Genomic DNA, 24038 nt, shown 5'->3' with positions numbered 1-24038 from the left:
AAAATTTTGATTTTAGGGATGGTTTGAACCCTATTTTTCTCAAAATAATAATAATAATAATAATAATAATAATAATAATAATAATAATAATAATAATAATAATAATAATAATAATAATAATTTCGAAATAATGTTACGATGAAGAATGTGTGGTTAAAAAATAAGGAAATATTTTGGATTTGAGTGTAATATTATTTTATTGAGAAATGTATGATTGAAATAATATCAAATCAATGTTGAAAAATGTATTTTGATGAAAATGGAGTTCAAACAAAGGCTTAATCTTCATCAAACAAGCTAAAACTCTATACAAGGAGACTCAAAATATAGGGCCCCAATTTGAAATTAGTATAAGGCCCCCAAAATATTAGGACCGTCTCTGTCTAAATCAAAAACTACACAAATTTGACTTAAGTAGGAAATTAATTAAGGAATAAACATAATCTAACACAAAATATTGTTAATTTTAATCTACTTAGAGTATCTTCCATTCTTATTTTCATTACCCATTATTTCTCTTCGGTTAAGAGAGCTTAACTTCGATGCCAAGGAGGTGATCTTCCCCAATCAAGTATCGAATAATGTGTTCTTGATATCAACAAACTATACAACTTATCCACAAATTTATCAACTGAATCTCCATAGCACAAAGGACAAACACGGTAGACTGATATACAGAAATAAAGGATTAGAACACCAATGTCTCATATGAGCTACATATTCAAGCCACCAATAAGGTTTATATATATCGAAAATAGAATTTTAATCAAGTGCAATAGTCAACATTTTAGTTTCAAATGACTGGTTAAGAATTTATTCTTTAACGTTTAGAAGATACTTGATATAGGTTGATAGAGGAAATCACCCTCGACGGCAAGCAAGATGGATCACGGCACTTCGACGTGAGGTCGTCGATGCCCCCTTAGGGGCGCTCTACCACTACGCGAAGTCATCGACCCCCCTGGGGGCGCTCTACCACTACGCGAAGTGATTGACCCCCCCCTAAAGGCGCTCTACCACCACGTGAGGTCTACAACTGGAATGGGACTACCTGTCCAAACACTTAGCCATAAAATTCCTAGTGAATTAATTAGATTCCATAGATGCTAAATACGAGAACAATCCCCAGGCGGGAAATTAGAGATCCCCCACTCAGAACGTGGGCATAGTGGGAACGCCAATGTGGGACACGTGGCACCACATCCGCCCAGTGGTTATCCGACCCCTAACGCCTATAAATACCTCCGGACGCAGCACAGGTAAAGGGCTCTTTTTTTTGATCTATTTTGTTCTCCCTTGAAATTTCAATCATATTTTTCAAGCCTATAAACTAATTCTCACACCGGAGGTAAAACGGGGGAGGAAGCCCCGCCTTCACTTTTCAGGTCATATATACCGGACGGAGTAGACGAAACGCCCAGCACAATCAGGCAAATAGGAAGGTGTTGATCATCCACTATTTCATTGGCGCCGTCTGTGGGAAACGATTAGAACTAAAGAGCCATGCCAAGAAGACGAACAAGGAGTGATACTCGCCTGGTTGAGAATACGGCGGAGTCGGAGTCAGTTGCAGGGGGACGTGAGCCGCCGCCACCCCCGTAATATGTGACGCAGAGTTAATTCAGTGCTTTGGAGACCCAGTTGACAGCAATGATTGCACTCCTACAGGACCAGTCACAGAGAGCCGCTGTCCCTCCATTGAGCCCGACGGAAGTGACGAGCCAGCAACCGCCTCAAGCACCACCCGCGATCGCCCCGCCCATCTCTTTGCGGGGGGCGGGAGATGCGGAAGCCCTAGGGATCGAAGCTCAACAGCCCCTGCAAACCATGGTAAACCTGGAACAAAAGATGGAAGAAATCATGGCCCAGAAGATAGATGATGCCTTGTCCAAGAGAAAAGATAGACGAAGACAGATGGTTTTGGAGGAAGGCCCGTTCGCACCAGAAATCATGGCTGTCCCCCTGCCTAAAGGTTTCAAACAGCCTATGATAGAAGCGTATGACGGAGTCACGGACCCGCTTGACCACTTACGAACCTTCGTAGATCTGATGAGACTTTACGCTGCTCCGGACGCAGTGATGTGCCGATCCTTTCCCCCCACGCTCAGGAGGAAGGCTAGGGACTGGGTAATGACCTTGGCCTTGCGATCCATCAAATCATTTGATGAGCTCTCCAGGAGCTTTGTAGCTTACTTCCTAAGCAGCAAGAGAAACAGGAAGACAGCCATTGGGTTGATGTAGGTCGTACAGGACAAGGACGAGTCATTGCAGGAATACTTGGCTAGGTTCAGCCGGGCAACTCTCGGCATAAGAGACCTGCAAATGTCCGCAGTGGTTACCGCCTTGATGAATGGAACGTGAAATCGGGCCTTTAAGATGTCACTCTCCAAGAACCCCCCAGAATCGATGCACGACCTATTGAGGAAGGGGGACAAGTATGTCGATGCAGAGGAAGTAGAGAAGATAACTAAAAATCTCAGGGACGAAAGGGAGGCGGAAGTTCATAAGCGAAAAACATATGACAAGCAAAGGCACACTGATAAGAACAAGCCGAAGAATGAACGCATAAACAAGGGATATGCCCAAGATCGGCCGGTCAAGCAGAAGCGAGAGGAGGTCAAGACACCCACCCCTTTGAGCATTCCACGTACAAAGTTATTGATGAAGATACAACACATGAGAGAGCTCGAATGGCCTAAACCGATGCCAACTCCTTCCGGCAAGAGAAATCAAAGTAAATATTGCCATTTTCATAGAGATCACGGGCATGATACCGAAGAATGCCTACAGTTAAAGGAAGAAATTGAGCGCCTGCTAAGAAGGGGACTATTGGCTAAGTATGTGAAAAATGACAAGGGCAAGCAAAGGCTCGAAGGTCTACCCCCACCTAGGGCAGGAGTGATAAACATGATCATCGGAGGAATAGCATCAGGCGGCGACTCAAATTTGGCTAGAAAGAGCTATGCGCGTTCTGTAGGGGTCTGCTCTATTCAGAAAAAGCGAGATTCAACCAGAGCATTACTTTCGATAAAGAGGACTTGATTGGTATAACGCACCCCCATGATGACGCCTTAGTAATAGTAGGCAACATAGCGGATTTTGACGTGAAAAGGGTGTTAGTCGACGGAGGAAGTGTGGCAAATGTCCTCACCTGGGATGCCTTCTTGGGTCTAAAAGTTCCCCAAGAGAAATTGAAGATGGTGACTACCCCCATACAAGGCTTTGGAGGGGCAACAGTGATACCGGAGGGGACTGTGGAACTTTCAGTCACGCTGGGGACATATCCGGCAACAGTGGTCATCATGACTAATTTCTTGGTTGTCAAGACTTCCCATGGCCTACAACGCTATCTACGGCCGACCATTACTAAATGCAACTGGCGCAGTCCCATCGACCTACCATCAAGTTATGAAGTTTCCAACTAGTAGGGGAATCGGATGCGTGTGAGGGGACCAGCAGGCATCGAGAAAGTGCTATGTGGACAGTATACAAGCCAAAGGCTCACCATCGGTCATGATGCTCGATGTGAAACTCCCGAGGGAGCAGATCAAACCGCTCGATATGATTGAAAAAATCTTTGTAGCCGAAGGACGAGAGTTTAGTGTTGGAACAGGTTTGGGATCCGAAGAGAAAGAAAAATTGGCAAGGTGTCTCGCTGATAACTTGGATGTCTTCGCTTGGAGCCCAGAGGATATCCCAGGAATTAGCCCGACCGTTGTGCAGCACTGCCTCGGTGTCTAGCCGGAGGCTAAACCAATGAAACAGAAAAAAAGAAATCTCGCTCCTGAGAGGCAGGCTGCGGCCAGAGCTAAGGTAGAAAAATTGCTACAGTCGGGTTTCATCCGAGAAGTGCAGTACCCCGAATGGTTGGCAAACATCGTACTTGTGAAGAAGTCAAACGAAAAGTGGCGCATGTGTGTAGATTATACTGGGCTGAATAAGGTGTGCCCAAAAGATTCATACCCGCTTCCCAGAATAGATCAACTGGTAGATGCAACCTCAAGACACGGAAGGCTCAGCTTCCTACATGCATTCTCGGGATATCATCAAATTTCAATGGCCGAGTCCGACCAAGAGAAGACGTCATTTATCACTGACTTTGGCACGTACCGTTACACGGCTATGCCGTTTGGTTTGAAAAACGCAAGGGCGACGTATTAGAGAATGGTAAACAAAGTCTTCCGCAAGCTGATTGGAGATGTTGTAGAAGTCTATGTTGACGATATGGTGGTCAAGAGCGCCAAAGCTGATGACCATGTGGCCAGCTTGCAGAAAGTGTTTGACGTTGCCCGACAAAATAGGTTAAGGTTCAATCCAGAGAAATGTGTTTTTGGCACTACGGGGGGAAAATTCCTAGGATTCATGATCACGCAAAGGAGGATCGAAGTAAACCCGGACAAAATTCAGGCGATCCTAGAAATGAAAAGTCCCATCAGCAGGAAGGAAGTCCAGAGGTTGACAGGGCGGGTGGCCGCCTTAAATCGTTTCATGAGCCGGGCAGCAGACAAATGCTACCACTTTTTCAAAGCTATAGGGGGCTTCTCCAACTTCGAATGGACCTAGGAATGTGAAGAATCACTCAGAAGCTTGAAACAGTCATTATAAGAGCCCTCGATCTTGACCAACCCCTGCCCCGAGGATGTGTTGTGTCTCTACTTGGCAGTCTCACCAAGGGCAGTCAGCGCGGTGCTAGTGAAAGAGTTCTCAAAGGCGCAAAAACCAGTCTACTATGTGAGCCAAGTATTAAGGGGCGCGGAAGAAAGATACAGCCTGGCTGAATAGCTGGTGTTAGCATTGATGGTAGCGGTTAGAAAGCTGAGGCCTTACTTTCAGTCTCATACGGTACAAGTAATGACCGACCAACCTATCAAGCAGATCCTATATCGGCCCGAGACCTCTGGAAGAATGTTGAAATGGGCAATCGAGTTAAGTGAGTTTGATACTTAATTCAGGCCAAGGACGGCTATTAAGGCACAAGCTCTAGCAGACTTCATCATTGAACTCACCCTTCTGCCAAAGCACCTACCAGGGAAACATGCAGATTGGAAAATTTTTGTCGATGGATCTTCGAACGACGAAGGATCCGGGGCCAGGATCATAATGATAGGTCCGAATGGGGAAGAATTGGAATATTCGTTGCGTTTTGAATTCCCAACTACAAATAACGATGCCGAGTACGAGGCAGTGATCACGGGTTTAAGATTGGCAGCTAGACTTGGGATATCATCAGCAGAAATTTGCAGCGACTCTCGATTGATAATCGGGCAAGTGACGGGGGAGTTCGAAGAAAAAGGCGGAAAGATGGCAGCATATTTAATGGAGGTCAAAAACTTGCAGAAGGGGTTCACCAGATTTAAGATAACTAAGGTTCCGCGAAAGGACAATGAGCGGGCGGACGCGCTGGCCAAACTCACATCCGCTAACCCCAGACGTCTGCCTCGCACAGCAAGCGTGCAAATTCTGCGGCAACATAGCATCCCACACACGACCGATGTCATGAATATAGAGCACGAGAAGAGTTGGATGGACCCGCTGTTTGAATATCTAACAAAGAATAAATTGCCGGAAGATGCTTTCACGGCGAGAAGGCTAAAAATTCGGGCAGCCTCGTTTGCCGTCATCGATGGACTGCTCTACAAACGAGGTTTCACGATGCCATATTTGAAGTGTTTGCGACCAACAGAGGCACAGGAGGTGCTAGTCGAGGTACATATGAAAATTTGTGGCAACCACCAAGGGGCCGCTTCCCTTGCGTTCAAGACGCTTCGACAAGGATATTATTGGCCTAGTATGAAGGAAGATGCTAAGGATTTGGTTAGGAAATGCAATGCATGTCAACGCCATGGAAATTTGATCCACATTCCTGCCAAGCAACAGACGGCAATTTTCGGGGTGTGCCCTTTCTTTCAATGGGGGATGGACATCTCGGGACCTTTGTCCCTAGCCAAGGGACAAAGGAAGTTCTTGCTAGTCGCCGTAGACTACTTTACTAAGTGGGTGGAGGCTGAACCCTTGGCCACCATCACGACTACAAAGGTACAAGGATTTTTCTGGAAGAATATCATATGCAGGTTTGGCATACCCAGAGTAATCATTACTGATAATGGAAAACAATTCGATAATCATAGTTTTCGAGCCTTCTGCACAAGTTACCACATCGACCACAGGCTAACTTCAGTTGCTCACCCATAGGCGAATGGGCAGGTTGAAGTGACTAACCGAACCATACTATGGGATCTGAAGACGAGGCTGGAAAAGGAGAAAGGGCTTTGGGCGGAGGAATTGCCCAATGTACTGTGGGCATATCACACAACTCCCCGAGAGTCGACCGGGGAGACGCCATTCAAGTTAGCTTTTGGGATGGAAGCCGTGATTCCGGTTGAGATATTAAGCGAGACGGGAAGGATGAAAGTCAAGCAACACGATGAAGCAGCGACTAGAGGAGAACTCGACCTCCTTGAAGGGATAAGGGATAAGGCAGCAATAAGAATGATGGCTTACAAACGGAGAGCCGCCGAGTACTTCAATAGGAAAGTCAAGCCAAGGGTCTTCCAGCCAGGAGATCTCGTGCTAAGGGATGCAGCAGCAGCAGGACACCCCCCACCAAAGCTTGGTCCAAACTGGGAAGGCCCGTACGAGGTAATCCGCGGGCTGGGAAAGGGAGCTTACAGTTTGAAAGATATGAAAGGAAGACCGCTAGGTAGACCGTGGAACGCGAAACACCTCAAAAAGTATTATCAGTAGGTTTCGAAATGTACGCACATGCAACACTTTTGTAAATACAGTCGACTAGGTTGCATCGTTTATTTTCTCCATGTAATGCCTCATGAAGGCACCTTTATTTGTAACATTTGTTATTCAATGAAAGACCTTGGCGGTGACGGATGATGAGGGCGTTAAGGAAGGGCCAGCCTAGTTGGGATGTCCCGGTGCACCTACTGAGCTCACGAGGCCAAGAATTTTTTATGCTAACAGGCAACTTTAAAATCCACGCTCATCCCACGAAGACATGAGATCGACATAGCCTACGCAGCAAGGCAGAGAGCCTTAAAAAGTCAAAAAATTGGCTAAAACCCTTAATTGCCAGACCACCCCCCGTTGGTTGACATGGCCTACACGGCAAGGCAGAGAGCCTTAAAAAGTCGAAAAATTAGTTAAGGCCCTTAACTGCCAGACCACCCCCCGTTGGTCGACATGGCCTACGCGGCAAGGTAAAGAGCCTTAAAAAGTCAAAAAATTGGATAAGGCCCTTAACTGCCAGACCACCCCCTGTGGTCGACATAGCCTATGCGGCAAGGCAGAGAGTCTTAAAAAGTCAAAAAATTGGCTAAGACCCTTAACTGCCAGACCACCCCTCGTTGGTCAACATGGCCTACGCGGCAAGGCAGAGAGCCTTAAAAGTCAAAAAATTGGCTAAGACCCTTAACTGCCAGACCACCCCCCGTTGGTCGACATGGCCTACGCGGCAAGGTAAAGAGCCTTAAAAAGTCAAAAAATTGGCTAAGGCCCTTAACTGCCAAACCACCCCCCATTGGTCGACATGGCCTACGCGACAAGGCAGAGAGCCTTAAAAAGTCAAAAAATTGGTTAAGACCCTTAATTGCCAAACCACCCCCTGTGGTCGACATGGTCTACGCGGCAAGGCAGAGAGTCTTAAAAAGTCAAAAAATTGGCTAAGGCCATTAACTGCCAAACCACCCCCTGTGGTCGACATAGCCTATGCGGCAAGGCAGAGAGTCTTAAAAAGTCAAAAAATTGGCTAAAGCCCTTAACTGCAAACCATCCCCTACGGTCGACAAAGCCTACACAACTAGTCGAAGAATCATGAAGTATCAAAAAGTTGGTTAAGGTCCTAAACCGCTGGACCCTTCTACCTGTGGACGACATAGCCTGCTTCTTAAGCACAAGATAACATAAGGCTAAATTTGGCTAAGGCCATCGACCACTAGACGCTAGTCAAAAAAAAATATACACACACACACACACACACACACACACATTAACACCCCGCACCAACAAGCGGTAAAACGAAAAATAACACAAGAAACAACGATTTGAAAGAATCATGCACTCAACACTAATGATATCGAATGAAAAACGTGTTCATACATCCGAGAAATTATGGCCCACACCCCGAGCAAGTAGGAGAAAACAAGACTAAACAAGAGTAAACATAGAAAAGGAAAAGCTAGCAAAGAAAATAACAATTAAGAAATGCTTCAACCCAAGGGGGAGAGATCCCCACTATCGCCTCGTGATGAACGACCAAGTGACTTGGACGATTGAGCTGCACTCTCCTTTCCCTTGCGCTGCGCAAGAAATCTATCCATGCTAGAGGGGTCTATAGAAGGATGCTCGGCCATGATCCACTCCTTGGAGAATTTGATAGACGCTGACATTGCCTTCCCCCCATATGAATTCAAAGCCCTAGCGTAATCAGACGACGTCTTATACTGTTCCACAGATGCCTTGAGGTCACTAGCATATTCAGCTAAGGCCTTATACTTCTCAATCGCCTCCTCAGAAGCATGAGCCAAAACAGAACGTAGGTTGTCGTTCTCCGTCTCCTGCTCGCGAGCTCGAGCGTCCGACGCCTCCAGAGATTTCTTCAAGAAAGATATTTTTTTCTTGTAGTGATGAGCCTCTTTTTTCTTTTCTTCAGTAAGATTTTTCAGCTCCAAGACCAGGCGGCGATTCGATTCTGCGAGTCCAGTTTGGAGGGCCACCACCTAAAAAAAAAAAAAGAGAGAGGGAGAAAAGGTGAAATCAAGTATTAAAACCCAGTTTAAAAGGCGAAACTCAACATGAAAGAAATTATGAAATGGGAAACATACCCTCTGGAGATAAACAGCCGAAGCCCTTTCAATGTCATCTGCACTGCACCCTGCAATTGCTCTAGAACGAGCAGGTGTTACCAAAGACTTTAGCACCTCCATCTCATGATAACCCCGGGTGGGAGGAAACCCAAAGTTAGGGAGCGAGTCCTCGCGCTCACAACGTGTGCGACTGGGAGCTCCCGACTTAGGAACTGGAGCCACCTCACAAGGTTTGTCTGAAGGCTGGGAAGCCTCGTTGATCATCCGAGATTTCTCCCCTGAGTCAGCCGCCCTTTTTCTCTTCGAAGGGATAGGTGATGGATCCGACTCACCCTCCACCTCACCCTCCAGCCCATGGACAGGCATGAAATCCATAACCCCTTCAAAATTAAGCTCTGCCCCTGCACATATAAGTTGGAATCCGTTGAGGTCACAAGGTAGCAAAAAAAAAAAAAATTGAAGGGGGGAGGATGGAAAAAGTGAGCACAAGAGCTAACCATCAACAAAGGCATGCCTCTCATCGCCTCCTGGCAAAGTCTTCAATACCCCCATCAAGATCAAAGTCTATACCTGAATACATACATCCAAACTCATTAGTCCCGACAAACTAAGAGCAAAAATAATAAGTAAATGTGTGTGCATGCAATATAAAAAAAAAAAAAACAGCGGAAACAACCTACCGGTAGGACGACACATCCCCACTATCAACATGTTCTTCATAGTCAGAACTGATTCTAAGTCAGGTGCATAAGGCGGTACATCAACCAACTCTTGAATTTGAGCTTCTAGAAAGGGGGTAACCTCTACTTGGCTATTGAAAAGATGAATTTGAGGGTGTCGCCAATTGGTGTTAAAAGAGAATTGACCCGTTGAAGGCCGGACAAAGAAGAATCGAGACTTCCATCCGCTATTCGAATTTCTAAAATTAAGAAATTGCAAAGGAACCCTAGTGGTAAAATAGACAAATGCATTACACTGAACTAGCTCATGCATTTCGAAGACACACCTGAAAAGATCCATGGAAAGCGAAATTCTCCATTTAAGACAGACATATAGAAAATATAACGCTTTTCTCCACGTATTAGGGTTAATCTGACTAGGAGTAAGGTGGAACTCGTTGAAAATTGACACAAAAAAGGGATGAATGGGAAATCGAAGACCCCCGTCCATAACGTCCTTGTACACGGCTATCTCACGGGGGTCGGACCTGGGGAGTCTTTCTTTAGGACCGGGGGCTCTATAAACGTAGTCATCCACCCGGTCATACTTACATAGACATTTCTCCAACTTAAGTGGTGAATTGTAAAGACTATAACCTTTTGGAATATCCATGGGGACAACCTCACCAGCCGGGTCTTGCCCAGCTTCTAAATTTTGATTTGGAAATTTGGAAGAACTAATGTGCTTTTTCGGAGGATTTGGAACAAACGCTTGAGAATCAATTGAATGAGTTTCACCATCAATATTATGAAGAGATATACCAGATGAAGGAGGCGAATCACTAGAGGGCCGAATCGATAGACTAGGTAGGCTGCAAGACTTAGGAGAGGGCGGGGGACGACCAGCCTTCGGGCTGGTCGACCGTCAACCAGCCTCGATGGTCGGTCGACCAGCCTCGCCGATCGCCAACTGGCCCCCCCGTGGGTCAATTGGATCCCCTCCCACACCCTCCGACAAAAGTCCGGTCGAGTCACTATACCCATCACTTTTCTCATTGGAAGGAGAAGAAAGAATTGTTTTATACATGACAACAAAGAAGGTGAAGAGAAGAAAATTCAAAACAAGACTTTGGATTAAAAGAAGAGAGAAAATTACCTTAGAAGGGAGGAGGCCTATGATGTTGAGTGAAAGTGAAAGTGATTCTCAATAATAGGAATTACCCCCTTTTTTTATAAACACAAGAATTTTAACTTTTGGAGGGAATTTTCCCTCCAATATTGGGGCCATTGGTGGGGTGTCATGTGTGCAGTAAAATTACCACTCGATCGCGTTTACGTTGTTCGATTTATTAATACGAACTACTCCTTTGTTATATATTTAAAAAAAAGGGTGGGGAAGAGGAAAATTTTCAAACCAACCAAAATAAAGAAAATTGCTACCCCTTGTTGAAAATATCGACAAGGGGTAGGGGCTAATGATATATGTTGATAGAGGAAACCACCCTCGACGGCAAGCAAGATGGATCACGGCACTTCGACGCGAGGTCGTCGACCCCCCTAGGGGCGCTCTACCACTACGCGAAGTCATCGACCCCCTGGGGACGTTCTACCACTACGCGAAGTGATCGACCCCTCCTAAAGGCGCTCTACCACCACGCGAGGTCTACAACTGGAATGGGACTACCTGTCCAAACACTTAGCCATAAAATTCCTAGTGAATTAACTAGATTCCATAGATGCTAAATACGAGAACAATCCCCAGACGGGAAACTAGAGATCCCCCACTCAGAACGTGGGCATAGTGGGAACGCCAACGTGGGACACGTGGCACCACATCCGCCCAGCAGTTATCCGACCCCTAACGCCTATAAATACCTCCGGACGCAACACAGGTAAATGATTCTTTTTTTTTGATCTATTTTGTTCTCCCTTGAAATTTCAATCATATTTTTCAAGCTTATAAACTAATTCTCACACCGGAGGTAAAACGGGGGAGGAAGCCCGGCCTTCACTTTTCAGGTCATATATATCAGACGAAGTAGACGAAACGCCCAGCACAATCAGGCAAATAGGAAGGTGTTGATCAACCACCATTTCAATACTCGTTTTTATCAATCATAATGGATGTCTTGCAAGTAACGCTCTGTTGTTTGATCTTCCACCGGAGCATTATATCACGTCTTGGTAACTCTACTCCATGAAATATCATTTGGTTCAAATCCACGCTCCATGAACTCGGCGTAAATGAGTAACCTATGCTGGTTATCTACCATGTTAATGTTTATACAACATGTTTTCACTGTAATCCAGTTTGAAGCATATTGATATCGATGTTTATTATGTGAGATACATAGTCCAACAAATAGATTTTGCATATCTCATGTTGCGTCTCTAAAGCAACTTACCGAATCCCTACTAATATGCTATCTTCACCTTTCACTTTAGTCCAATATTGATATCTCTGATGAGACCATAATTTGACAGGACATTTTAATAATAGCATTTTGAAATATATCATATCCCTATATTGTATGTCATAGTTGAATTAAAAGAGGACTTGTTAAGTTCTCTATAAATATGTTTGATCAATTGAAATAAAGCAAGTTGCTTCTATTCTTCTTCGTGTCTTACAAATATCTAACAATACTAAATAATTGATATAATACCCCAACACTTCGAATGGTTACACACCCGTGGAACTCATGGGAAGACCATTCATTGACTTGCCATAGGTTGGCCATTATTATTTTTCAAATTAATTTTTCCTATTACTATTTTAATTCTTTTTATATATTCGATTTTATCATAGTTTTAATTCAATTTTAAACTATAATTTTTATTTTTAATTTTGCTTAAACTTTTATATAGATTTAAAGGTCCCAATCTCTCATTTATTTAAGAACTGATATTACTTTTTAAAAGAAAGTGATATAGATTAAGATTAAGATAATATTTTTAACTGATTTAATTTCAACAAATATTTCACTAGAAGTTACAAGAACTAAGTTGGAGTAATTAGTAAAAAAAATAAAAAAATCTAATCAATCTCAAGTAAAATGACTTTGATAAACAATTTTATACAAAATGTGCTAGTGGGAAGTTAAGTTTCTATTAAATTATCACGTGTCTTAATTTATAAAGTTAGATTGCCTTTTTCGACTTAGCAGCGTCTGCTCGAAAGTTCAGAGCAAAATATATTTTTGTTAGAATTACAAGACAATTTAATGAAGAAATAAATAACTTTTACCAATAGAAATTAACTATTTAATTATAATAAAATAATTTGATGTTGATTACTCCTTTTCATTTATTGGTGAAAAGTGTCCTTGAGTTCAATTATTTTCTCCCTTTGTGGTTGCCAAAATAAACCTTGCTCTATGGTTTCAGACTGGTGATCAAGGAGTATCCCCCTCAACAAATTTTACAATATTTGATATGTCAAAATCAATATTTTTTTATTTCCAAAAAACCCTTACTGTATTGAGCCCGAATCATTTTTGTCCTGCATCAAATTTTATCTCATCGCGTACCTATGAATACATTTTACTGTAATTTATGAATATCTACCACCACCATTGGATCATCAAAATTATTGAATAGGGCTGCAACCATATGTACGTAGCTCACGATGGACCAGTGTATTATGACCAGGCCGACTTTTCTCCCGTGTCAAGCACCAGAGCCAAGGGTTAGCAACTGCATCCACTTGATCGGAACATTTATCTGGAAAAATCTTACACTTGACCTCCCATTTTTCCAAGTAAGTCATACAATTATTTTCTAGGAAAATGTCAAAGTGCCCAAATTTTGATGACCGAATGGATGATCGACCCTCACATGGAGCGTGAATCCCGCGTGAATAAAATAATGCCCGACCCCCCAAGGTGTGAGTGTTTGATCATCCCGCATGTCAACAATTATGTTTGTGTAGCATGATCTTATTTTCCAAGGCAACTCATAAATTAGATCGGAGTGTTTACCAAGACATCCAAGCAATTACAACATGGAGGCATCATCTTAGTTTCGTGGTAGCATCGCAACCAAATCTTGGAGATGATTGCCTTGTATCGCTTTCAACAAGAGACATGCATCCTATTTAACCACTTAAATTTATCGGTAAATAGGAATTATCGTACAACAAAGAAGACTTCTAGAGAATATCTATCCTCACTCTTGACACATATCTTTGTGAACACGCACCTTGTAAATATGATATTCATATATAGCTGGTCGGAATTGATACTCCAACCTGATAGAACAGATTTTACACAACCTGATCTAGAGCTTGTTTGGGAGTGATTTTGAGAATTGATTTTTTGATCGTTAGGAGAAATGTGAGGTTCACGTGTGAGAGAAGAAGTCAAATATAACGGCTGAAATAATGAAATATGGTCAAAAAATTAATTTTTGGGGGGCAAAAAATCGCTCCCAAACAAGCTACTATAAAAATTCATTCTCCAAAAAATTAAAGAGGTGTTTGATAGACATTTTTATGTAAAAATGTATTTTAGAAAAGTAAATTGATGTGAAATGTGTGGTTAAAAAATAAGAAATTTTTTTGATTTGAGTGTAATTATATTTTAATAAAAAATGTGTGGTTGAAAAAAAGAGAGAGAAAAATGCATTTTGAAGAAAATGGCTACCAAACGGTCTATAAATTTCAATTTATTCATATGTTCAGAGAGACCATATTATTTGGAGGGTAAAAATGGAAAGCAAATAAGGTCCCAAGAAAACCAATGGTCTGTGACTGTGAAGATGTTTTGGTTTAGTTTTAAAGTCCCATCAATTAGTGAATAAAAAACAGATGTAACGTATCACTGACAATTTACAGAGGGGCGATTATGGCAGAATAATGTCCAGTCCCTATCGAATTCGTCTCTTTGTGCCGTGAAACCCGGACTACAGTCCCCACTTCATAATCATGACTGGATAGATGACGATTGCAAAAGACGACCGCTCTTATGTGATGTGACTGTCACTCTATATCTGCTCACAGATTAATAGTCTTTACTAAGTTTAGAGCACAAGATGGGAATCTGTATGCAACTCTAATGCTCTTGGCTCATGGAATTTTTTGTGGGTTCGTCTCAGAATTACATAAAAATGATGACTTTGATTGGAATCTCTAATTACGACTAGGGGTGGGCGCAGGTCGGTTCGGTTCGGTTCTCTTTAGAACCGAACCGAACCAAACTTTTCGGGTATCTAGTAAATGGAACCGTCGGGTCCAAATATAATTATAGAACCGTTCGGGTTCGGTTCCATTCGGTTCGGTTCGGATCGGTTCCGTTCGGTTCTGTACTATAATTAAATTTTTTAACATTTATAACAACGTTATATAAATACGACTAATGATACATTCAATAGTTTAGGAATGTCAGAGATTAGTAAACTACCTTGTTCAAATGATCGCTACGATCAAAGCTTCAGTCGGGGAAAGTCACGGCTTCCGTCGGAGGTCAGAGTGTCGGCCGACGATTGTATAGGTTTTGGAATATTAGATAGGCTGCGAGAGTGAGTGCGAGAGTCGAGACAACGTTATGCACTTTATTGTAGGTGTTTAGGGTTATTTAGTGGATTTGATCTTGTTTGGCTAAGAAATGAAACAATAAAATGGGTAATTGGGCCAAAAATTAAAAAATTAGAAATGAAACAAATTATTGGGCCAAAAATTTGGATTTAGAAATCATTAATTTGTTAATTTGTTTAGAAAAAGTTAAAATTAAAATAATTTGATTTACTTAATATAAAAAAAATTAGAAAGATTCGGTTCTTATTCGGTTCTTTGGTTCTTGGTCTAGAACCGAGAACCGAACCGTACCCGTCGGTTCTCAATTCAGATACCCGTTCGGGTATTTAATTTGACAAGAACCGTCGGGTTCGGATCGGTTCGGTTCGGGATCGGTTCGGTCGGTTCGGTTCGGGAGATTTGCCCAGCCCTAATTACGACTATTCAAATACCTTCTTGTTTCAAGCTCTATTTTTCCATGCTACACTTACATTCACTTTTTTATCTAATTTTTTACCTATACTTACAATAGGAGGACGGAATCCACGGTTTGGAATTTTTAAATGTACGTGGAACCGTGCGCACGTGAGAGTAGGGCATCCATTGGATCATCAAAATTTGGTACATATAGTTTAATTCTTTTAAGAATGAACTGTCTAATAATACTGTGGAGTTGGTTTAGCTGCACAAAGTTTACAGTCTCGAAAGGTGAAGGGTGTGGCAGTGTAGTCACGTCGATGTACAGTTTGCAGAAAATGGGAAAATTAATCAGAGAAAAAAGAAAAAGTAAGCAGTGAAATATCACATTTTGCTATGATATCATGACAGTTGCATTATTCATGTCTCGTATTCTTGATTCTTCCCACATCGTTGACTCCATAGTCCAAACATTCACTCGTTGAGAAGTCTAATCTTGTTCCCTTTAAAATTAAGAAAATTTTACTTTACTTTTTCCCATCACTTCAAATAAGTGGTCAATCTTATCCTATATCCATTGTGAGCAGAGAAAATTTCTCCTTTTTGTTATTGTCCAAACATATTATAATTTGTTGTGCTGTATATACATACATGATACGTACAGAAACTCGTACTTCTATAATTGTGTGTGTTTTTGTGTGTATAAAGACCATACTACGTCGAGTGCACATTTCTTTTATTTGATCTTAGTTTTTACCCCCCTTTCATCTGCACTCGCGTGATCGTCTTTGCCTTTTCCAGCTTTCTTCTGTCAGATCCCAATTTTTGTTTTTTGGCCTTTAGGGGAAAAAACCTCATTTCAGAGATTGCATTTGTATTTTCTTGGAAAATAAGAAATGTCTGAAATGGGCTGTGGCAAGAACTCGGTTTCTTGAATTTTACTGTAAGTTTTTATTTCTTAGAATCCTAGTAGATTTTATTTCTTTCAATTTCTTATCATAGTTATTAAAAGAGCTGTAATTGTGTTAAAGTCCTTAGGACCTTAGCTGTTGACAAATCTTTTTCAGACTTACTTTTGTTTGTGAGAACATTTTCAGCTTCTCTGCAACTTTTTCCCCTTTGATTCCCTTATAAAGGTTGAAGATAAGACAAATAGATTTTCAAGGCTTCTATCTCTATTTCTTTTCGTCTGCTTCATGATTATTTTTGGCCTAAAGATTTGGTTTGAATCTTGAACATGGAAATGGACTGCTAAAACTGTACGTATTGTAATGTTCAATTTCATAGCCAGTAACTAATTCTATACATGTATCATTAGAACATGTAGCTCTTGAATCCAGTATTATTGTGTATAATCATTCTATGCTTCTTATCTTTTTATTTAGTGATTCTTGAAATTCTTCATGAGCATTGTATTCCATTGTTAATTCGTCAGCCAGTTGATTGCTATAAATTCAGATGATGGCTTGCAACCGTTTCCCTCAATCCCAGCATTCTTTTCAATTTCTTTCAATCTCAATTTCAAAATTCTTTTCAATTTCTTTCAATACTAGCAGTTCGCTGCAATTCCAATTAGTTGCATAAATCTAATTTGCTCTTTGTAGGTTCCCGAATCTTGTGGGTTTTATCTTCCCCTTTTTTGCATCCCCTGTTTGGTGCATTTATCCTGTGTTGATGGAAATTCAGCCATATTTTATTGAATAATTCATCGGTAGCTCTGTGTTTATAAAATTGTGCACCTGGATCAAATAAACTTGGATGTGGATAGATTAGTATACAGATTAATCGCAATTCGGTCTCAATCGCCCTTGGATGAAGGCTTTCTAATCGATTATAACTGTATATTTGATCCTCTGAAACTTTTACAGGCCTGATTTCCTATATATTTCAGATGCATTATGAAGAGCTTGAGGTTATGGGTAGAGGCGTTTGCACTGGCAAATGAAGGAAAGGCAGCGTTGGCGACCTGAAGAGGATGCTCTATTGCGTGCGTATGTGAAGCAATATGGCCCAAGAGAGTGGCAACTCGTATCAGAGCGGATGAACAAACCCTTAAACAGGGACGCCAAATCCTGTTTGGAAAGGTGGAAAAACTATCTTAAACCTGACGTCAAGAAAGGATCTCTTACAGAGGAAGAACAGCGTCTTGTTATCCATCTTCAGGCAAAGCACGGAAACAAGTGGAAGAAAATCGCGGCTGAAATTCCAGGGCGAACTGCCAAGAGACTTGGGAAGTGGTGGGAAGTTTTTAAAGAAAAACAGCAACGAGAACGAAAGGAGAACAAGAAGACTATTGATCCACTCGAAGAGGGAAAATACGAGAATAGCATGTCATTGCTCAAATTGCATTTCTGAGATACTCTGTCAAGTCAATGACAAAATCCCAGTTTTGAGTTATAACCCATAGCATGATGAGAAACTGAAGAAAGGGGCTTAAATTGAAAAGGCTGGATTTCCACGATAAGCTGACTCTTCTTCCAAAATTTGTACCATGAGATTTTGGGCGCACTGATTTCTTTTCTTTACCCCTCTTAATTTTTGGGGGTAATGGAACAATGAATAATTTCAAATTTTAGTCAGTGGATTCTCTTCCAAACAATTATACAACTTCTGGGACTTCTGAAATAACTGAAATGGAGCACACCTAAAGTAATTTGGCCATACCACCAGCAAAAAGCAATTTCCAAAGACTACTTTTCAGCAAATTTCAAAAGCAATCAGAGAGCATCAGCTTTAACAAATTTTGTACTTGACAGACGAGATTTTGCATACATGCTCCAAATATTCTGGCAATTATTGCTGTACAAAGCCCCAAATTGGACACGACTAATTATGGGCTCATTAGACATAGAGAAGCAGGAAGAAAGATGTCTCCAAGGCTCAACATATCGCAATAGATCAGCAATAGTAACAAAGACCAGGGTTCCTACCTTAACACACCTGTGAATATTCATCATCATTCTCGATACAACTTCATTCTAGACCTCAAATAACAAGGTGCATTTTGTAATGTAGTCGTCCAAAGCTGGAGTTTTTAGTTAATTTGCAGGTGTTCTTGATTTCAAATTTGGTAAAATCTGCAAATAACAGGAGCAGGCAATGTACAAATCATAAGGTGCAAGTCATTCACAGACCATAATGCATTCAGGGAATGTTTGGTACATAGAAGTCGACAAGATCAGACAGTAATGAATAAATATGGACTTCTTATTCTTTAATACTGTCCAATACTTTTCAATATACCTGACAAAAAAAACTTTCAGTGATTATGCTGGAACAATATCTGGTCCCAGTGGTGGTGGTCCCAACTGTACAGGCTTTCCAGTAGGAGTGTCTTTAGTTTCTTTTTCTTCTACAAACCCATCCTTGAACCTATCATAGTTTGTAGGTTCACTACTCTTGAAGGGACGCTCTCCGAGTATTCGGACCAAGTCCTCTTGATGTAAGACCTCCTTCTCCAGTAACAATTCAGCAATTTCTGTTATATGCTCTTTATGTTCCTCGATTAGCTGTAAAGTGCGGCCATATGCCTTAGCTACCCATTCTCTTACTTCAATGTCAATTATCGCAGCAGTCTTGCTGCTGTATGGCTTGGTCATCTCCATAGCATCTTCCCTTTGAGGAAAAGAAAGAAGACCAACTTTGTCACTGAAACCATACACTGCCACTTGGGCATAGGTCATCTTCGTGACTTTCTCCAAATCATTTTGGGCTCCTGTTGAGATCTTCCCGATCAAAACCTTCACGAAATGGAAATTTGATCACCACTTATTCCCAACTTTTAATAGACAGATGGTCATAAAAACAGGAGTTCAAAACCGCTAAATGAAATGCAGACTGAGAACTAAAGGGGGGAAGAAAGGGAAAGAAGATGCAGATTACAAGTTCCATGAGACTACGATCAGCTGCCTGTGGTCCCAAAAACTCTTGAATAAGGAAAAGCTTCTGTAAAATGGGACAGGACTCATACTGACTGGTTGAGTATTTATTAACAGAGGCTTCTCAAATGATATTTATACACTGCACGAAAACCTATTGATAAAGGACCCCAAATGTATAGCCTTTCAAAAAAAAATCTGTAAATTGTATTTCTTCAAAATATTAAAAGGAACTTTATTCATGACGGTGAATCCTGATAAGGGAGTCGATGAGGCTAATGCAGTTCCAATTGTTGTCTAAGTAAAAAAAATCAAAGCATAAGGTACATAGTTTCCATGCCATAACTGACAGCTCTCGTAGCAAAGAAATTCCTCTTGCATAGACACTCGCTCACTCCCCTAAAATGAGCTTGAGAATCATATTGTAGATTTAGCCCCCGTTTGGCCCCATTAATTTTCATTTTATTGCATATTATTTTTCTCTCTCATATTTTCAACCGCATAATCTTCCATAAAATAATATTACACGTAAACCAAAAACTTTTCCTTCTTTTTCAACCACTCATTTTTCAAAAAAACCACTATTCCACTCATTTTCTTTTCCAAAAATGGAGGCCAAACGGGGGCTTAATAAATTTTAATGGTCCTACGTCATCTTCAGTACCAATATAACACACTTCATGCAGGGTTCATAAAGAATATCATCTTACAACTCCAGAGATGGCTTCTTTAACAGCTTTCTTACTGATCAAATTGAAAATATACAGATTTCGAACTTGCAAATTAGCACATTTATATCCACATATACACATATGATATAACTGCTTTTATACATTGCAGATTGAAAAATTCCCATGCCTTTCTTGGTTGGACCAGGTGAAATTGACTTCTCTGTAAGTAAAACTGTTGACAAGAATTTATAACTCAATAAACTCTAATGTGGAAGGGGGAAATGCATTCACCTGTTCTGCTGCTCGCCCACCAAGTGTCATGCATGTCATATCAAACAGCTGCTCTTTGGTCATCAAAAGATCTTCATTTGGAACATACTGAGCAAAACCAAGAGCTGCAGTACCACGAGGAACAATTGTGACTTTGAGCAATGGTTCGGCATGCTCCAAAAACCAACCAGCAACAGCATGGCCAGATTCATGGTAAGCAACAGTTCGACGCTCCAGCTTGCTTATAACCTGCAGAAGAGTATGGTTCAATGTCATCTCAAATCACATCCAAACCATTGATCACAACTTAAAGCACGCCTTGTGTCATTTGCTGTTGTACACGTAACACTTCTATTCTCTATTTCTCTTTGTACCAGGAAGAGAGAATTCGTAATTTTTCTTTTACCGTAATAAACCAGTTCTCATCCAGTTTTGTCCAAAATGATTTTTCCTATTAACATGAATCAGTTGAAAAAAGCCAAATATACGAGTATAGATTATAGCTGTAGAAGCGCTTTTAAAATAGTGTTTAGCTAGAATTACTGACAAGTCCTTCAAAAGTTCAAGCAGTTGTAAACTTAAATTTAAAAGATGAAAAGCTCATTTTAATCATTATTCTAATTTACTCAAATCATTAGTTTGCCAATCAAAACTAGATAACCACAAATCAATTTGAAGGATGGAACTGCAAAACATGGTGAAGATCATACAAGATAAGGCGATAAATAATGTATTCCAAATGAAATGAACAGAAAAAGTAGATGACAGGAATACAAGTTACCTTGTTCTTCTTCTCTAGACCCCCAATAACCCGATCTATAGCTGCCTCAAAATTTTGCATTGTAATTAACGTGCTCTCAGTCCTTGCAGCTATCAGTGCAGCTTCATTGCAAACATTCGCAATGTCTGCTCCAGCAAATCCGGGCGTTAAAGCAGCAAGCCTCTGAGAATAATATGAAGGTTCTTTATCAAGTTTCAATTTATTCAGATAGATCCGAAAGATCTGATCACGGCCTTTAATATCAGGCTTATCGATGGTAATTTGACGATCAAAGCGACCAGGCCTTAACAGAGCTTTGTCTAATATATCAGGCCTATTAGTACCAGCAAGTACAACCACCCCAGAGGTAGTTCCAAATCCATCCATTTCCACAAGCAATTGATTTAGGGTGCTTTCCCGCTCATCATTACCACCAGAAAACCCCCCACGCCCTCGTGCTCGACCAATTGCATCAATTTCATCAATAAACACTATACTTGGTGCACACTGTCTTGCCTCTTGAAATAGGCTCCGAACTCTGGCCGGGCCAACTCCAACAAACATTTCCATGAAATCTGACCCAGAAATGGAAAGAAAAGGTACGTCAGACTCTCCAGCTGTTGCCTTGGCAAGTAGCGTCTTTCCGGTTCCTGGAGGACCTACAAGAAGAGCACCTTTTGGAATTTTGGCTCCCAGCTCCTCGTACTTTTTGGGGTTCTTTAAAAAATGCACAAACTCCATGATTTCCTGTTTTGCCTCATCACAACCAGCCACATCTTTAAAGAAAACCTGGATCAACATGTCCACATCATCAAACGGCTAGATAGATAAACATATATTCCTCTTGAAATAGGCTCCGAACTCTGGCCGGGCCAACTCCAACAAACATTTCCATGAAATCTGACCCAGAAATGGAAAGAAAAGGCACGTCAGACTCTCCAGCTGTTGCCTTGGCAAGTAGCGTCTTTCCGGTTCCTGGAGGACCTACAAGAAGAGCACCTTTTGGAATTTTGGCTCCCAGCTCCTCGTACTTTTTGGGGTTCTTTAAAAAATGCACAAATTCCATGATTTCCTGTTTTGCCTCATCACAACCAGCCACATCTTTAAAGAAAACCTGGATCAACATGTCCACATCATCAAACGGCTAGATTGATAAACATATATTTGATAAAATAACAAATAAATAAAAAACTAAATAAAATGAAAAGATGTTTTTACCTTATTTTTGGAATTTTTATCCATTTTAGTGAAATGCGCTTTTCCAATATTAAATATTCCACGTGCACCCTTCCCTCCAGGACCTCCAACACCAAGCCCACCTTGCATTCTTCGTCCCATGTAGAAAAGGGTTCCTAGAAGTAAGACTGTTGGAGCAAACTTCATGAGTTCATGGAACCAGTTCATCTCAGAAACATATGTCACGGGAACATAATTGTGTGGATCTATTCCTAATGCCTCCTGGGCTTCCTCAAGCTTCTCCTCAAAGGATTCAACACTTCCAATAGTAAAATAGTATTTATAGTGGCTCACTTTTCTCTGATCATTGGTATCACCCACAGAGCCTTGAATGGCGTCACCGTTGGTTTGAATATCACGGGGTGGAGAGCTCTTCACGTAAACTTTTGCAACTGATTTGTTGGAAACAACAATATGATCCACTAGACCAGGTTCAAGTAACTTGTTCTTGAACTCTTGGAAACTTATCTAAAAATCAAAGTTAGCTTTCAGCCATTTGTTAAGCAAATTCAACAAGAGGATTGTGTGGATCTATTCCTAATGCCTCCTGGGCTTCCTCAAGCTTCTCCTCAAAGGATTCAACACTTCCAATAGTAAAATAGTATTTATAGTGGCTCACTTTTCTCTGATCATTGGTATCACCCACAGAGCCTTGAATGGCGTCACCGTTGGTTTGAATATCACGGGGTGGAGAACTCTTCACGTAAACTTTTGCAACTGATTTGTTGGAAACAACAATATGATCCACTAGACCAGGTTCAAGTAACTTGTTCTTGAACTCTTGGAAACTTATCTAAAAATCAAAGTTAGCTATTTCAGCCATTTGTTAAGCAAATTCAACAAGAGGAAAAGATAATCTTTAAAGCATCGAGCGATGAAAGATAAAAGCACAAGTTTCACACTGAATGAATGCATCTAGGGTCACATAATTTAAGAATTATATCAAGTAATAAAACAGGCAATCAAATCATGTTACTATCTGGAAGCAAAGATAGAGAAAGAAGAGGTTGGGGAATGACAATGCAAACTCAGACTATATATATTGTAGTACTGAATATGCTAGTCGTTATTGGAAACATATCCTAAAATCAACTCTCTAACATAAAATTTCAATATTACTTACTTGTAGGGGCATGTCATTTATATACAATCAGGGTGGATCCAGAATTTTTTTTGGGGGGGCCAAAAAGAAATAAAAAAATATTAAAGCTGACAAAGCAACAACAGTTCAATAATTTTATTTCAATATAAACTATTATCAATGATAATGAGAAAACAAATGGAAAAAATTGTGATATGGTGGCAAACAAAGTACTTATTAACTGTATAGTAGCATAAAATTGAATCTGCAATTCAAGCAACTGGCAAATTAAGGTGTGGATCATTAATCTAAATATTAGCAAAAATATATATATCAAATGAAGACTTTAAAACATCAGATATAGAAAAAATGCAATTGATTAAGTGACAATATTATCAATATTAATCAATAAATAGAAAAAAGAAAAAAAGAAAAAGGGGGACAATCATCTTTGAAATCAATCACATCCCTTCAAAGAAAAATTAGAATCCTACGCTTTCTTACTGCCCACACAATCACCTTTCGCATATCTATGTTTATCCAATATCATTCAACCTTGGTAAATATAGAAAGGATTGTCAAAATATTATTCACCATGATTTTTTAATTGCAATAGCATAAAAATACAATGATTTTCTGTGTAAATTTTATTTCAGCAATTAAAATTTAAACAAAATAATTAACCATTTAATATTGTATCAATTACTAAAAAAGGGTATAAATGGATATGGACTTTTG

The 24038-nt window shown here is 40.7% G+C and overlaps 4 protein-coding genes across 4 annotated transcripts in view; 3 read left to right on the top strand and 1 right to left on the bottom strand.

Moving 5' to 3' along the window:
• The first annotated feature begins 2376 nt into the window (after positions 1–2376).
• LOC111368948 lies at positions 2377–3425 on the top strand. The gene is made up of 2 exons (XM_022990439.1): positions 2377–2973; positions 3015–3425. The coding sequence occupies exons 1-2, from the start codon at positions 2377–2379 to the stop codon at positions 3423–3425; spliced, it is 1008 nt and encodes a 335-aa protein (XP_022846207.1).
• Positions 3426–4797: 1372 nt separating this feature from the next.
• Positions 4798–6744, top strand: LOC111368947. The gene is made up of 3 exons (XM_022990438.1): positions 4798–4832; positions 4953–6036; positions 6193–6744. The coding sequence occupies exons 1-3, from the start codon at positions 4798–4800 to the stop codon at positions 6742–6744; spliced, it is 1671 nt and encodes a 556-aa protein (XP_022846206.1).
• Positions 6745–16372: 9628 nt separating this feature from the next.
• LOC111368946 (transcription factor AS1-like) lies at positions 16373–17759 on the top strand. Its single transcript, XM_022990437.1, has 2 exons — positions 16373–16663; positions 17273–17759. Exon 2 carries the CDS (start codon positions 17346–17348, stop codon positions 17757–17759), a length of 414 nt encoding a protein of 137 aa, XP_022846205.1. The 5' UTR covers positions 16373–16663; positions 17273–17345.
• Positions 17760–18044: 285 nt separating this feature from the next.
• LOC111369385 (ATP-dependent zinc metalloprotease FTSH 3, mitochondrial-like) overlaps positions 18045–24038 on the bottom strand; it is an 8832-nt gene continuing 2838 nt past the window's right edge. The window contains exons 5-11 of the mRNA XM_022990880.1: positions 22795–23012; positions 22202–22469; positions 21833–22097; positions 21005–21507; positions 20245–20472; positions 18648–19144; positions 18045–18481 (exon numbers count right to left, since the gene is read on the bottom strand). Coding sequence (XP_022846648.1) covers positions 18671–19144; positions 20245–20472; positions 21005–21507; positions 21833–22097; positions 22202–22469; positions 22795–23012 — 1956 coding nt within the window. The 3' untranslated portion in view covers positions 18045–18481; positions 18648–18670. The remainder of the gene's footprint in view (positions 18482–18647; positions 19145–20244; positions 20473–21004; positions 21508–21832; positions 22098–22201; positions 22470–22794; positions 23013–24038) is intronic.

This window comes from Olea europaea, chromosome 20, assembly GCF_002742605.1.
Source record: "Olea europaea var. sylvestris chromosome 20, O_europaea_v1, whole genome shotgun sequence".
NCBI classification, from domain to species: Eukaryota; Viridiplantae; Streptophyta; class Magnoliopsida; order Lamiales; family Oleaceae; genus Olea; species Olea europaea.
Note: the sequence above shows the minus strand (reverse complement) of the source record. Positions and strands in the feature narration are given on the sequence as shown.